Source organism: Xenopus laevis, chromosome 1L, assembly GCF_017654675.1.
Source record: "Xenopus laevis strain J_2021 chromosome 1L, Xenopus_laevis_v10.1, whole genome shotgun sequence".
Classification (NCBI taxonomy): Eukaryota; Metazoa; Chordata; class Amphibia; order Anura; family Pipidae; genus Xenopus; species Xenopus laevis.
This window is the reverse complement of record NC_054371.1, coordinates 231,093,147-231,107,791: the sequence shown is the minus strand read 5'-3', so window position 1 is coordinate 231,107,791 and position 14,645 is coordinate 231,093,147. Positions and strand designations below refer to the sequence as shown.

General features: G+C 44.8%; 1 protein-coding gene across 3 annotated transcripts in view; it reads right to left on the bottom strand.

Moving 5' to 3' along the window:
* Positions 1-335: 335 nt before the first annotated feature.
* The window catches only part of rusc2.L (RUN and SH3 domain containing 2 L homeolog), a 32,337-nt gene continuing 18,027 nt past the window's right edge, over positions 336-14,645 (bottom strand). Inside the window, exons 3-12 of one of the 3 annotated variants that reach the window (XM_041570557.1) lie at positions 8,266-9,030; positions 7,557-7,754; positions 6,530-6,664; positions 5,673-5,749; positions 5,379-5,553; positions 5,004-5,109; positions 4,631-4,677; positions 3,510-4,362; positions 2,669-2,824; positions 336-2,003 (exon numbers count right to left, since the gene is read on the bottom strand). In XM_041570557.1, coding sequence (XP_041426491.1) covers positions 1,847-2,003; positions 2,669-2,824; positions 3,510-4,362; positions 4,631-4,677; positions 5,004-5,109; positions 5,379-5,553; positions 5,673-5,749; positions 6,530-6,664; positions 7,557-7,754; positions 8,266-9,030 — 2,669 coding nt within the window. In that variant the 3' untranslated portion in view covers positions 336-1,846. The remainder of the gene's footprint in view (positions 2,004-2,668; positions 2,825-3,509; positions 4,363-4,630; positions 4,678-5,003; positions 5,110-5,378; positions 5,554-5,672; positions 5,750-6,529; positions 6,665-7,556; positions 7,755-8,265; positions 9,031-14,645) is intronic. The other 2 variants (XM_018267513.2, XM_041570563.1) reach the window with 2 other exon arrangements.

Sequence of the window (14,645 nt, the reverse complement as noted above, 5' to 3'; positions counted from 1 at the left end):
CAAACCTTTCTTCTAAAGAATAATATCATTATTTGTTACCTGAATTTGTTTCCCCATAATGTAGTTACCCCATCAGTTAATAATATCATAATTATATCAAAATGGGGGTACAGTTATTAGATGATTTGAATAATAGTACAGCCAGCCAAGTCTTGTGATGTCACTATTAAAGGCTCCTTTCATTGGTTACATCCCTGGCTGGGGTCTCGTAAGGTGGGCAGTTGGGGAAGGTGCTCTTTGTTGTCATATAAGGAATGTGAGTGAACTTCACTTAGCTGCCCAACCCCTGTGATGTCAAACAGAAAGAGAGCCTGGGTTGGTTGTTAGATGGGTCCTTATGGCTGAAGGGAAGAGTTTGAAGTTCTAGTCATGAAAAACATAAAATTAAATACTGTTATGGTTTCTTTTTCAATAGAAGTTGGGGTTAAAATGCAGGGTAATAAATGATGATAAAATCCCAATAAAACAGCCTGTGACCATATTGCAACTCTCACCATCTGATTCAAAAACATCTAGTCTTATAACCATTTAAACCACAAACTTAAAAACCAACTCATATTCACTAGGCCCCCCCGGCTGACTCTTTTCTTCCTTATCAGAACCAATAACATACTTTTCTGCAACCCCCCCCCCATGAACTGGGAGACCAAACATTATCATCTCAGTCTGATGGGTCTCTTGGCTCTTGGCCCAACAAAACCAACAGGATTCCAGAACTAGTGATATATCTCATCTTCTCACTAAGCCAGAACCTTCAACCCTCAGAAACAGTTCAATAACCAACTCAGGATAGAGATATACATTCAGCTGGTTCTGACTAATGATCCCTCCACATCTATAACCTACACCAAACTTTAGCCATGTTTCATGTCCTTGTAGCTCCTCAACTCAATGGCCTCAATGACATTCCTTCCCTGCTCTCTTATATTCATACATATAGGTACTGTGGTGCAATTGCGCAGCTTCGCCTCCTTCATATATGTACAGATACAGAGAAGAGAGAAGGAATGTTCTTTGAGCACAATGATTCATGCTCCATTGCCGTTCCTAATCCTTTAAAAGCCTATTCCATGGAATATTAAGCAGTAATAAGGGTGCAACCAAAATCGCTTTCTACTCAGTAGTCTGCAAGCCGTCACTCAATCGCCTGCTCACATGCTTTCATGGTGCTACAAGTCCAGCTTTCCCAGTGCAGGAAGTCACATGTTCTCTCTGAGCAGGAAATCACATGTTTTCCTGGGGGCAAGAAGTCACATGCTCTCAAGGTGCAGGAAGTGACATATCATGTTCTACCTGGGCAGGAAGTGACATCTTTTTTTGGTGCAGGGTGTCATTTACGAGAAGTCTCATCTTTTCGCATGTCCTTGTGGGAATTGAATATTAAACGGTGACAGATGGTTGAATGTTGGATGATAACAAACCTTACACTATTCCATAAATCGTTAGGGAAAAGCTGCTCAGAATATAAGTGCTAGACACATATGCCCCAGTGGTGGGCGGGGAGATGCTGAAGGAAGCTGGGCGGGTAAGTTAGGTATCCCATAACGTTATGTGTCAGGGTGGAGGTCACTGAGTCTTTTCTTCTAAGTTATCGGCATGCACAGCTCACGTCAATACCACGGCTAGCACACGTGCACGTTGGTTTGGACTCAGGAAGAAGAATACTGCGTTAATGCTATCTACCCCACACTTGTCTGATGATTATTGTCTCTTCTTGCCTCTCAGAGGAAAAGAAAGAAAGTTCTGATTGGATAACAGCTCTGTTCCACTAATGAAACAAAAGGAGCCCAGCGTTACTCCATGAGCCTCTGTACAGCTGAACCCCAACATGGTACCTCACACCTAGTTAAGAGTCCACGGGGTCAGGGCGAGAAACGTATTTTAAGGGCATCAGCCCATTCTGACTTGCCGAGGTGCAGCGGAGCTGGTCAGATTGTGAAGTGTAGGCAAAGTTGAAGGTGCGGTGCCCAAACTCCGTCTGATGGAATAGAGGTTTCTCCTTCCTGTGAGGACATAAACACAAAATGAAAGTCTCATTACATCTCAGTGTAATTAAATCTGTTACCCCAGCCAACCGCATGAATCTTAATTAAGCAAATGAGCTGATTCCACTGGGGCAGCTAGGGTGCAGTTTGCCCTTATGGTCACATTTCTAGGAGGATCCAGGTCGCCCTACTTTATACCAGAAGATCTTCCATATGGCCTAGGCGAGTTTGCCCTGCTAGTTATCAGTGTTCTCCTCTTCTACCTTACGACAGTGGAAAGTTTCACAACTGAACACTCGGCCTATTGATGGGCTGTGCTCCAGTCCAATCTTAGTGTGTTACCTCCTAGGCAAGGCCACCATTAGAAACCCATTCTAGCAGTCACAACACAAGACACACCTCATCTTCCACACAAACAAGCCTCAGACAGGTCAAGATCTCCTTGGTAGAACAAGCGGCTAATGGGAAAGTTTAAACAATGAGGAAAATAAAAAAGGAAGAAGAGCAAAACTAACTGTTGGCATTAGTCAGAGTGGCAAAACTACATAAGAACTTCAGAGAGACCACCACTGTTTGCTCCACATACTCGGAACCAGGGCAACTGTGAGAGTTTTGATTCCCTACGATTGTGCCAAATTTATTCCAGCAAAACACTAACTTCCGTAGAGAGCTGCTCTGCTTACCGAGAATTCTGGGAGCATGGTGAAGCCGGTGATGCCGCCATTTCTGATACGATTTCGCCTTTCTCTGAAACGGCTTCTCCCCAGATTCCAGCACTCACAGTCTGTGCAACGATTTGGAGGACAGACTTATCCAGGTTCAGCCAGCCCGAGGGCATCCTGCAACCAATCAATGGTGTGTTATTGGTTAGGTAGTTTTGGCTTTATGGGGCCCATTATTTATATAAATTGGAACTTACCAAATGATGACATACTAACTACAAACCTTAAAGCGACCCTGACAGTGGCCATCTTGCCTTACTGTCTCCATCTTGCCCAATTTTTCACCATTTTACTTGTGTCTATCCTGTCCCATCATCTTAGTGCCTTACTGTTGTCTTCTGACCTTACTGTAACTCCCTTGCCCTTATACTGTCACCTTGCTCTGCTGGCACCATGTTGTCCTGCGGTCTCCATCTTGTCCCACCAGTGCAGTCTTACCTTACTCTATCCATGTTTCCCGACTACCAACTTGCCCTGCTGTCTTCATGTTGCCCTATTCTTTCCATCTTTCATTGCTGCCTACATCTTTCTATACCCACAATACCACCAGTAGTCCTGCCTTCTCCTGCTGCTCTGTAGGTCTTGCCATTCTACCTTGTGGTGTAAGGGTTTTGTGGGTGTTCATTTCTAAAGGGACACGAAACTCTAAGCTAAACAAAGGTCATCATGATGTTTGATCAAACTTACATTACAAAAAGGACTCCACTAACTGTACATTTTATCCTGAAACAATTTGTATTTACCCATTGATATTACAGCTTGCACTTAATCTGAAGGCCACACTGTCCCAGAGGTATCTCACCTGTTTGCCTGCTTGCCCTCTCCCTGTGATCTCCTGGATCCAAAAAGATGTCCCCATTTCCTAACCGGACTGCTCTGCACTGGGGCAATGTTTTCCTTTGCTGTGGCCCCTTGGGCTCCGCCCCCTGAGTGTCTCTGTGGAGTTTGATTCTCCTTCTCCTTTCCACCTTTCAGTTCATTTAATACAGACTCAGGAGGGCTCCCCATCCAAGACTTCTTCTCTTCCTTTTGCTTAACCTCTTGTTCTTTCTTGGAAGGTTTTTCCTCTTTCATCACCTCCAAGCTTGGACATGACTCTGCACCCTCCACCACACCTTCCCGAGGTGGTGGAACTTTTTTAGGTGTTCCAACAGTGCCTGTCTTTCGTCTTTCCTGGCGAGTGAACCTTGCGGTGTCAGATGAACTTTCTATATAAACCTGGGAACTCTGCATCAGTTGGTACCACCACCCGGCCTGTTTGTCTTTTTTCATTTCAACATTGGCATCCTTCTTCTGCTCCAACTCTACTGATGCAGCCCCCTCCCCTGTTGGCCTCTCTGACCCCAGAACATCACAGACTTCATTTTCAGTGGTCTTCTTCTCATGGTTTCCTTGCTCTTCCTCCTCACTGCTCCTCATGAGCTGTAATGTTGAGTGAACTGACTGCAGCAAGTCCTGCTTTACCTTTAGCATCTCTTTCTTCTTCTGCTGCTCCCGACCCATCTGCACCAGGTGGTGCTCAAACAGGAGGTCCAAATCAAAGGGAAGCAGGGACAGAGGCTGGAGAAGTAGCAGCAGCTCCTCAAATAACATTTGGCAAACACCGTGGGACACTGACAAGAAACCAACTGGCTCATAGTGAGAGAAGATGATGTCTGCAATGGAACAGAAAGATGGTGGATGGGTATTGCCAATTTATGATCTTTAACAAGCCTTTTTTTGGAGCACATACACTTGTATACTGTTAGACAAAAAGTTTGAACTTGATGGATATGTGTGTGTCTTTTTTCAACCTTATCTCATATGTCACTAAGAGCAGTACCAATTTGAAAGGATAGTGCTGGAAGTCATGCACGGATGAGTCTAGCCAGTCTACAATTCCCAGCATCCAGCCAACATGTGTATATCTATCAAATGACCTACCTTCATGGTTATATAAGTGGTTAAACCAGAACTCGACGGATCGAATGCTGCAAATAAATAGAAAAAGTCCAGATTAGATATGGGGCCTTTAACAGGAAACACTTCCTTTTAACACATTCTACTTCCTGTTCTTCTGAGCACAATCAAAACAAACCTGCAGGCCTCTCTGTATAATGAGCTGCTCCTTATCTGAAAGCCTAACAAAGGTTGCAGAAGGAGAAAAGGATGGGTTTGTTTAAACAGAGGCTTCTAAATGGACAGCTAATTTGTTTTGATCATAGAATGTGTCTTTTTCTTTCAGATGTTGCCTTCTGAAACTACCCTGATGCCCTGTAATACAGTTTAATGACTATGAGTGATCTTTTGCACCTACTTGAGGAGACCGAAGATGAAGGCATTGAAGCGCAGGTTGTGGCTGGACAGTTCTGAGTACTGATTGACTTTGCAGCATAAGCTGTGCAGGAGTTTGGTGGAAGGACCTTTGGGAGACAAAATACAGTGTTTAGATTGGAGCAACATTCCTGCTGCCCCCACACTGTTTAAAGGAATTTACAGAGATTATTTCCCAATAAAATTTTTATATTCTTCACTCTGAGACTCTCTGGTTTGGCATTTAATGAATTATTTTTTTATACACAGATGGTACAAGGTTTTTTTTTTGTTCATCGTTTCCCAGGATAGGAGTTGCTAGTGAACAGACAGACAGACGTTGTGATAAACATAAGGGCATATTATGATAGAGACGTACCGAGCTGCGTTGAGGCTTCCACCACAGTCCAGGGCAAGTTTCGTCTCTGACCAACAATCACATCTAATACCCAGGGCTTCAGGCCATCACTCAGAATGTCCCTCACCGCGGGGCACAAGTACTTGAGGATTAAGTGTCCAATGTTAGGGCTCACTGAGCTGTTCCCAAGCTTGGCCTGAAAAAGATACCAGAAACCCTATGAATTGGGAGCAGAATGCTGCCATAAATATGCACAACAACTATATATATAGGGAGAGAGTCACATTTAGTTGTAAAAGACATCTGCTTACTCACCTTTACTCCTGGGTCTCGGCTAGTTCCAAAGTGGGCCACGATCAGATCGACCGCAATATTTACAGCCTTTACCAGCCCTGGGGATACAAAAAGTGACACCTGGATAAATGCAGGAATTTCACAGCAAGGGATTCTTATCAATGTCCCTCCCCTGGCCCAGTTCACCAACTATGGGCATCCCAAACCCGGCATTATTCAATTAGGGCGACTGAGACTTTGGGTGAATACTGTATATTTCCATCCTGAAAGTCTATTTGGAAATGCTGAAATCTAACAAGTTGTTCAGGCTTTCTTTCTGTCAGTCTGTGACATCACTGAGGGTGGGCTGATGAAGGAAATGCTCTTTGGAATCACTTTAAGAAACAATCGTTAGGTTTGGATGTGGCCAGGGAAAATTGGGGTCCATGGCATAAAACACCCTTCTGTGTCTATGGGGAATGCTAGGATGTTGAGTCACATGCTTGTGCTCCCCCTATTTCTCTCTCACTGACAGACCCTCAGGGTGAAGAATGATCACAAGTGTTGCGCCACTGTAGCTGAGACAAAGCCTAAACCAAATAATTTAAAAAAAAAAAGATTTTTTTGGTTTAAGTCCCAACATTTGAGAAGAGCCATGTTACCTAATAACATGGTTACATATGAAAACATTGCTGTATTAGTCATTTAATAAGGGTTCTAAGAAGATCTAGGGCTGCAAAATGCTCCTCCAAAATCTCATCCTAATTGGCCTTCAGACTAAGCTTCTAGGACTGTCTAGGAAAGTAAATTCTTCCCAAATCCCACCCAAAATGCACTTGGTCACTCTAACCAAGGTTCTAGGTGGTGGCTCTATGTAGAGATTGAAGTGAGTCTCCCACCTCTTTTCTGCATCAGGTCGATGGACAGAGATTCAGTGCCCCCGTCGGGGGACAAGCAGAACTCAGCTGGAGGCCGCTCCGTCATGGAGAAATAATCTGGGAAGAAGTCACTGGAGATGAGTGCAGAAGGTTTTCCTGGGAGGAGAAGACAATGAGAACATTCCTTATAATAAACCAAGCCTACAAGCTTCATGTAATGGCACTGGTACAGGTACCCTGGGCCCCTATATCATGTGATTGGTATAGGAATTTTTCTTTCTGTTCTACCAGGACATTAAAATTCTTTCTGTGACCCCAACACCCAATAGATGCCTTGTTAGGGGGCCTATCTGTTCATTTCCAGAGTTATCTTCCTAGTTTTCTTCCAGGCTGCCTTTTAAACTACACATTGGTTACATTAGACCATCATTTTGGCCCATTCAAGGGTCAATAATTCGTCAGTTCAAGAGTCAAGAGTGGTCAGTAGTCAATATCAACCCATGTATAGGTCATAACCAGCAAGGAATGGTGGGAAAGGAATACAAATAAAGGGATAATAATACACTTATTACAGTTAGGATCATTAAACATATTTGCTAAGAGTACTGAGATGATCACTGAGCTGCTGGAGTAGTAGACGCCTTTAGCATCTGATCTGGGCCCTTGGCATTTAATGGCCTCTGGCTCTAGGGCCCCTCTTCTCTTATTGCCCTGTCTACTCACCAAGTTCAGCCCAGCAGGTCCCAGTACTATTCACTTACAGTAGTGCACTTGGAATTGGGTATCAGACAGTATTACAGAGAACCGCCAGTGAATCCTATTTTCATAGTTACTCAGGTTTCATGGTGTTAGTATACCTTTAACAAGATGAAGAATCAGCCAAAGAAAGAAAAAAGAAGCAAAGAAAGGGAAAGTTCTAGATGTTGCCTAACCAGCAGAATAATGGAGAGCTCCTAAAGTTTCATACACAGCCTGGGAGCTGAGAGGCTCCGCATATTATTTATATAATCTTCATGCTAAGGAAAAGACAGCAGCGACTGATCCGCACCATTTAGCCGTAAGTGGAGGCTGTTACCATGGATACTGCTGGGGAAGTCGAAGAAATTGCCCCTGCGAGTTATCTTGTTCTCCTGCCTTCTATCCAGACTCCCAGACAGCCCGGCCAAGCCATGCACCCGATCAAGGCCCAGAGGGTTCCTGCGCCTATAATCCCTCCATTTCAGCGCCTGCGGGGACAGGTGATTGGCTATGGCATCCAAAGGAAGGAAGAGAAGCAGAGAGTGGAGAAAGAAATTAGTGGCAGTGAAAGGGTGTAAAATTGCCCACTAACGAACTGGAACTGGGCGTGTTAATGGCAGTGAGTCAGTTAAAAACAGTGTGCAGAACGTCTCACAATGTGCAGTGACAAAGATAGCCCCATGCACCAGAAGCCTAAAGAACATAGTATGAACTGTCAAGGAGACCACTGAAAAATTAATTCCCCCCTTAAAATTTTTTAGAGGATGTCCCAATATCGCTAGTACTAACTGCTCCTGAGCCCCACTTGTCCCCAGCCCAGTACCTGACTGCTCTGCAGAGCCTGAGATAGGGGCAGAAACAAGACTACGGAGCCGTCAATTTTGAGGTGAGCCAGGTGAGTTGGTTGATAGTCAACTATTTGGCCAACCAGGGATCTGGACAGTGATTGGCTGCAGGTCTGACACATGATATTGAACATTGGTCCAAAATTATAACAACTAATCCAAACACATAGGTACCATTTACTGCTCGGGACACGACAATATTCTCAGCACTTCTTGGTCCATTCTCATCATCCTTCTTTGTGGATATCGCCTGGCTCCCCTCGTGGAGAATTGTGTTCAGCAAAGGTAAAGAGGTGATGGGTTGAAGACCATGTTTGGAAACTAGCGTGCTGGGTTCTTTCAATGGCTCCCTCTTAACAGCTGTCCTCTGAACCTCCACTTTGGGGGAGACTTCATATTTTTGGGAGGGCTCGGCAGCTCCGGGTAGGGTAGTCCCTCGAGCAGGTGATGCTCTAAAAGGGAGAAGATTGGCTGACATTGGGCAAGAGCGGCTTCGAGGTGGCTGAGTCTCCTTGGCTTTCTCTGGAGAAGGAGAACTTGAGGAACCAGAGTCCATGCTCTGAAAAAATATGGCATTGTTCCTGATTGGAGAGTAGCTGCCCAATGGAGAAGGGCGAGTAGAATCAGGAGCCGGTTTCTTGGTATGTTCTTTGTTTGTCCATCCATCCTGGCTGTGTTTCCCTTGTACACTTATTACCCTGGGTTCTGTCTGACTGATCAATGTCCCAGGGGCTGAAGAGTCCGAGGCCATCTGCTGGTTTGATGATCTTCCACTGGACAGACCATAGAGTTGGGACAGGCTTGAAGTAAAATGACTGTGCAGGGGGCGCGCCTTTGGTTTGCTAAAGTGGTGCTGGAAAACAAATGGTTGGATTGGTAACGTGGTGGGACGCTGGTCCTTGCTGTAGCGAAAAACTGGCTTGGCCTCTGCACCGATTCCTGTAACAAAGGGACACAATGTGTCAGGTAATGAGTATAGCGGCAATGACATCATCAACATCGTTACTACAGCTGTTACCCCAATGTTTATATATATCAGTAACCTTGTTATGAGCTAAGGGGGCCCAGTCTGAAGGTCAGTTAGGGGGAGATTTGGGGTGAGTGATTATTTGTGCCCTGGGTACCCCTGGAACTATAGCAGGGTTACTGTTACCCCAATGTTTCTATATATCTGTAACCTTGTTATGAGCTAAGGGGGCCCAGTCTGAAGGCCAGTTAGGGGGAGATTTGGGGTGAGTGTTTATTTGTACCCTGGGTACCCCTGGAAATATAGCAGGGTGACACCCCAATGTTTCTATATATCTGTAACCTTGTTATGAGCTAAGGGGCTGAGTCTGAAGGTCAGTTAGGGGGAGATTTGGGGTGAGTGTTTATTTGTGCCCTGGGTACCAATGGAACTATATCAGGGTGACTGTTACCCCAATGTTTCTATATATCTGTAACCTTGTTATGAGTTAAGGGGGCCCAGCCTGAAGGGCAGTTAAACATTTAAAGGAAAACTATACCCCCAAAATAAATACTTAGGCAACAGATAGTTTATATCATATTAATTGGCATATTAAAAAATCTTATCAAAAGGAATATATATTTAAGTAAATATTGGCCTTTTACATCTCTTGCCTTAAACCACCATTTTGTGATGGTCTGTGTGCTGCCTCAAAGATCACCTGACCAGAAATACTGCAGCTCTAACTGTAACAGGAAGAGGTCACCTGACCAGAAAAACTGCAGCTCTAACTGTAACAGGAAGAGATCACCTGACCAGAAATACTGCAGCTCTAACTGTAACAGGAAGAGTTCACCTGACCAGAAATACTGCAGCTCTAACTGTAACAGGAAGAGATCACCTGACCAGAAATACTGCAGCTCTAACTGTAACAGGAAGAGATCAGCTGACCAGAAATACTGCAGCTCTAACTGTAACAGGAAGAGATCAGCTGACCAGAAATACTGCAGCTCTAACTGTAACAGGAAGAGATCACCTGCCCAGAACTACTGCAGCTCTAACTGTAACAGGAAGAGATCACTTGACCAGAAATACTGCAGCTCTAACTGTAACAGGAAGAGATCACCTGACCAGAAATACTGCAGCTCTAACTGTAACAGAAAGAGATCACCTGACCAGAAATACTACAGCTCTAACTAAAACAGGAAGAGATCACCTGACCAGAAATACTGCAGCTCTAACTGTAACAGGAAGAGATCACCTGACCAGAAATACTGCAGCTCTAACTGTAACAGGAAGAGATCAGCTGACCAGAAATACTGCAGCTCTAACTGTAACAGGAAGAGATCACCTGACCAGAAATACTGCAGCTCTAACTGTAACTGGAAGAGATCACCTGACCAGAAACACTGCAGCTTTAACTGTAACAGGAAGAGATCACCTGACCAGAAACACTGCAGCTCTTACTATAACCGGAAGAGATCACCTGACCAGAAACACTGCAGCTCTAACTGTAACAGGAAGAGATCACCTGACGAGAAACACTGCAGCTCTAACTGTAACAGGAAGCGGTCACCTGACCAGAAATACTGCAGCTCTAACTGTAACAGGAAGAGATCACCTGACCAGAAATACTGCAGCTCTTACTGTAACAGGAAGAGATCACCTGACCAGAAATACTGCTGCTCTAACTGTAACAGGAAGAGATCACTTGACCAGAAATACTGAAGCTCTAACTGTAACAGGAATAGATCACCTGACCAGAAATACTGCAGCTCTAACTGTAACAGGAAGAGATCACCTGACCAGAAATACTGCAGCTCTAACTGTAACAGGAAGAGATCACCTGACCAGAAATACTGCAGCTCTAACTGTAACAGGAAGAAATGTGGAAGCAAAACAAAGAACACTGTCTGTTTATTGGCTCATGTGACGTAACATGTATGGTTTGTTGGTATGTTTGTGAGTACAGTGAATCGTACGATCCCAGGGGGCGGCCCTTATTTTTTAAAATGGCAATTTTCTATTTATGATTACCCAATGGCACATACTACTAGACAAGTATATTATTATGAAAATGATTTATTTACATGAAGCCGGATTTTACATATGAGCTGTTTAATGCAATATCTTTTTAATCGGGCCATTATTTTTAAATTTGGGGGCCCACTTAAGAATAGGGGCCATTTATTTAAAAATGGGCCCCACTTTTTTTTTGGGGGTTTTAATATTTTTTCTCCCAAATTTTTAAAGGGGGGTTAAAAGGGGCCCTAAAAAATTTTTTAAATTGCGGGGCCATATATATTGAATACGGGGCACTAAATTTTAAAAACGGGGCCTTATATTGAATAGGGGCCACTTTATTCTTTAGGGGCCACAATTTTTGAATTTTGGGGGCCATTTTAAAAATTTAAGGGGTTGGTGGCAAACTGGGAATGAATCCAGGGCCTTATAATTTTGCGGGGGGCCACTTTCAAAAATTGGGGCCACTATATATTTGTAATACCGGGGCCATATTTTTGAAAATCGGGGGGCCACTATATATTTAATACTGGGGCCACTATATATTGAAATCGGGGCCATATTATTGTAAAACTGGGCCCTATATATTGAAATACTGGGGCCACTTATATTGTAATACTGGGCCACTATATATTGTAATACTGGGGCCACTATTATTGTAAATACTGGGCCACTATATATTGTAATCTGGGGCCATTATATATTGTAATCGGGGGCCACTATATATTTTAACTGGGGCCACTTTTATATTTAATTCTGGGGCCACTAATAATTGTAATACTGGGCCACTATAATTGTAATCTGGGGCCACTATATATTGTAATGCGGGGGCCACTATATATTGTAATTACGGGGGCACTATAATATTGTAATACTGGGCCACTATATATTTAAACTGGGCCACTTATATATTGAAATACGGGGCCACTTTATTTAAATTGGGGATATATATTGAAACTGGGGCCACTTTAGTAATGCTGGGGCCATTTAATTTTGAAAGGGGGGCCACTTATTGAAATGGGGCCCCTTTATATATTGAATCTGGGGGGCCCATATATTGTAATTTTGGGCCACTATATTTTTGTAAAATACTGGGGCCACTATATATTGTAATCGGGGGCCCATTATTTTTTGTTAATACGGGGCCACTATATATTTTTAAATACTGGGGCCACTAATATTGTAATAGGGGGCCACTAATATTGTAATCGGGGGGCCATTAATATTGTAAATGGGCCACTATTTATTGAAACGGGGCCCCACTATATATTGTAATACTGGGCCACTATATATGTAATCGGGGGCCATTATATTTGTTAATTACGGGAAATTTATTGTATACGGGGCCATATTTGCGGGGCCACTATATATTGTAATACGGGGCCCAATAAAATTTAATTTTGGGGCCACTATATTTTTTAATACGGGGGGCCACTTTATTGTAATCTGGGGCCCAAATTTATATTGTAATCCTGGGGCCACTATAATTGAAAATACGGGGGCCCACTATTATTTAATACGGGGGGCCACTATATTTTGGGAAAAATCGGGGGCCTTTTATATATTGTAATCGGGGGCCCCAAATTAATATTGAAATACTGGGGCCACTATAATTGAAATTTTACGGGGGGCCACTATATATTGAATACTGGGGCCACTTTTTTAATTGTAATCGGGGGCCATTATATTTTTGTAATCCCTGGGGCCACTATATATTGAAATTTACGGGGGGCCCATATATATTTTTTAAAAACTGGGGCCACTATATATTGTAATGCTGGGGCCATATACTATTGTTATCATACTGGGCCACTAATATATTGTTATAAATCTGGGGCCACTATACTATTGTAATATCTGGGGCCACTAGCATATTGTCATACTGGCGTACTTATATCTGTAGATGCTGGGGCACTCGTATCATGAAATGCTGGGTGGCCAATATATATATTGTAATACTGTGGCCACTATATATGCTTAGTGTAATGGGGCTGGGGCGCCATTAGTATATTTGTAATACTGGGGCCACTATATTTGGTGCTTTGTAATTAAACGTGAGGGCGATACTATATCTATGGTACATGACTGGGGCCACTATATAGTGGTACTGCGCTTCCGGGAGCCGAATTATAAGTTATTGGTAAATACTGGGGCCAGCCTTGATAGTATTCGAGGTTCCGCAAGATTACTTACGGGGCGCGCGCCCTACGTATACATGATTTTAGACGATGGGGCCAACCTATATAACTTGTAATCGCCTGGGGCCATTATATATTGTAATTGGCTGGTGCGCCCGCGCCCGACCCCAGTACTCCTACCCCCCGCCCCCCTCCCCGTCAGCCTACTCGCATGCGCCCTGCACTCGCCAGATGGTACTAACTTGTCGGCCCGCCACCCCGCCCTCCATCACGCGTGGACTGTTGATGCAATCTGCGACGTATGATTCCTCTCTGCCTGGAGTGACAGCACACGATGCACGACTGTCGCTAGTACGCTCCTATCGTTCTGGATGCCGTGTCGCGGCGATCAATCATCGTCATTGCCTAGCTAGCCACCGGTTCTACACTATGTCTTGATTTCGCAGAGGGTAGTGCTATACATTGAGCGCGGCTCTGCCGCACGAGCTGCTCGAAGATCCCGTTTATCGTCATGAGAGATCGCACGCCGGACCCAGTTATCGATTCGTACAGGACTAGACGATCCGCCGACACGGCTATTCTCCCTCGTAGATGCCCTACAGGACTCCCGATCGAGAGACCTCAACCCCATATCTTCCGGAGCCAGATGATCTCAGTCGCCGATTGTGTAGAAGGACAGGCGTCCGTCCGGCCGATAGCAGTTTCGCCGCCCCCCGAAGATTCTTTAGTCTTCCGCTGATATTTTGAGTGTGGTCGTTGCGTGCATTGTGTCAGCTCGTCGCGTAGAGGACGTTTGCTGCCAAGTTCAGCGTATCTGTATGCTGAAGTCTCAGTATCGATGCGCTATCAGCTGTGAGCACTGCCTAAAGCTTACGTTCGAGCTCGACGGGATATTGCGATCGCATACGGCATTTCGACGGTGATCGAGTATCGAGTGGCGTCGGCTTCCAGAGTGCTCTATCAGTCCCTCGCGTGCGAGCTTTACGAGCTGATCGCTTCGTGGATATGCATGTCTTTAGAGGAGCCTGACGCGGCCGTCTGTCGGTCATACGAAGATCCGAGAGTCATGCAGTCAGCCGTAGACGTTGCTCCGCTCGCCGATACTGTGAGAAGGTAGAGCGATCACGCATTGTTCAGTAGGCGTCAGATCGTGCATGTTCGTTCTGCATCTTAGCGCAGCGCGTCGCCATGTAGTCAGTGAGTCAAGTGATCGACTACACGATTGGAGTAGCGTTTATGACGCAGACGTCCCATCTATGATAGACGAGTTCGTCTGACACGCACGGCCGACGTGTTGATAGTTAGAGAGCGACGTTACACAGCGCTACGTGCGTGTCGTGACTCACGTCCCGCCGTTCACACGCTGCGGACGCGCGAGCTGTTGCCCCCCCAGCCCCCCCTCCTCACACGCTCCTCTCCCGCCCGCGACCCGCCGCCTGCGCCTACAC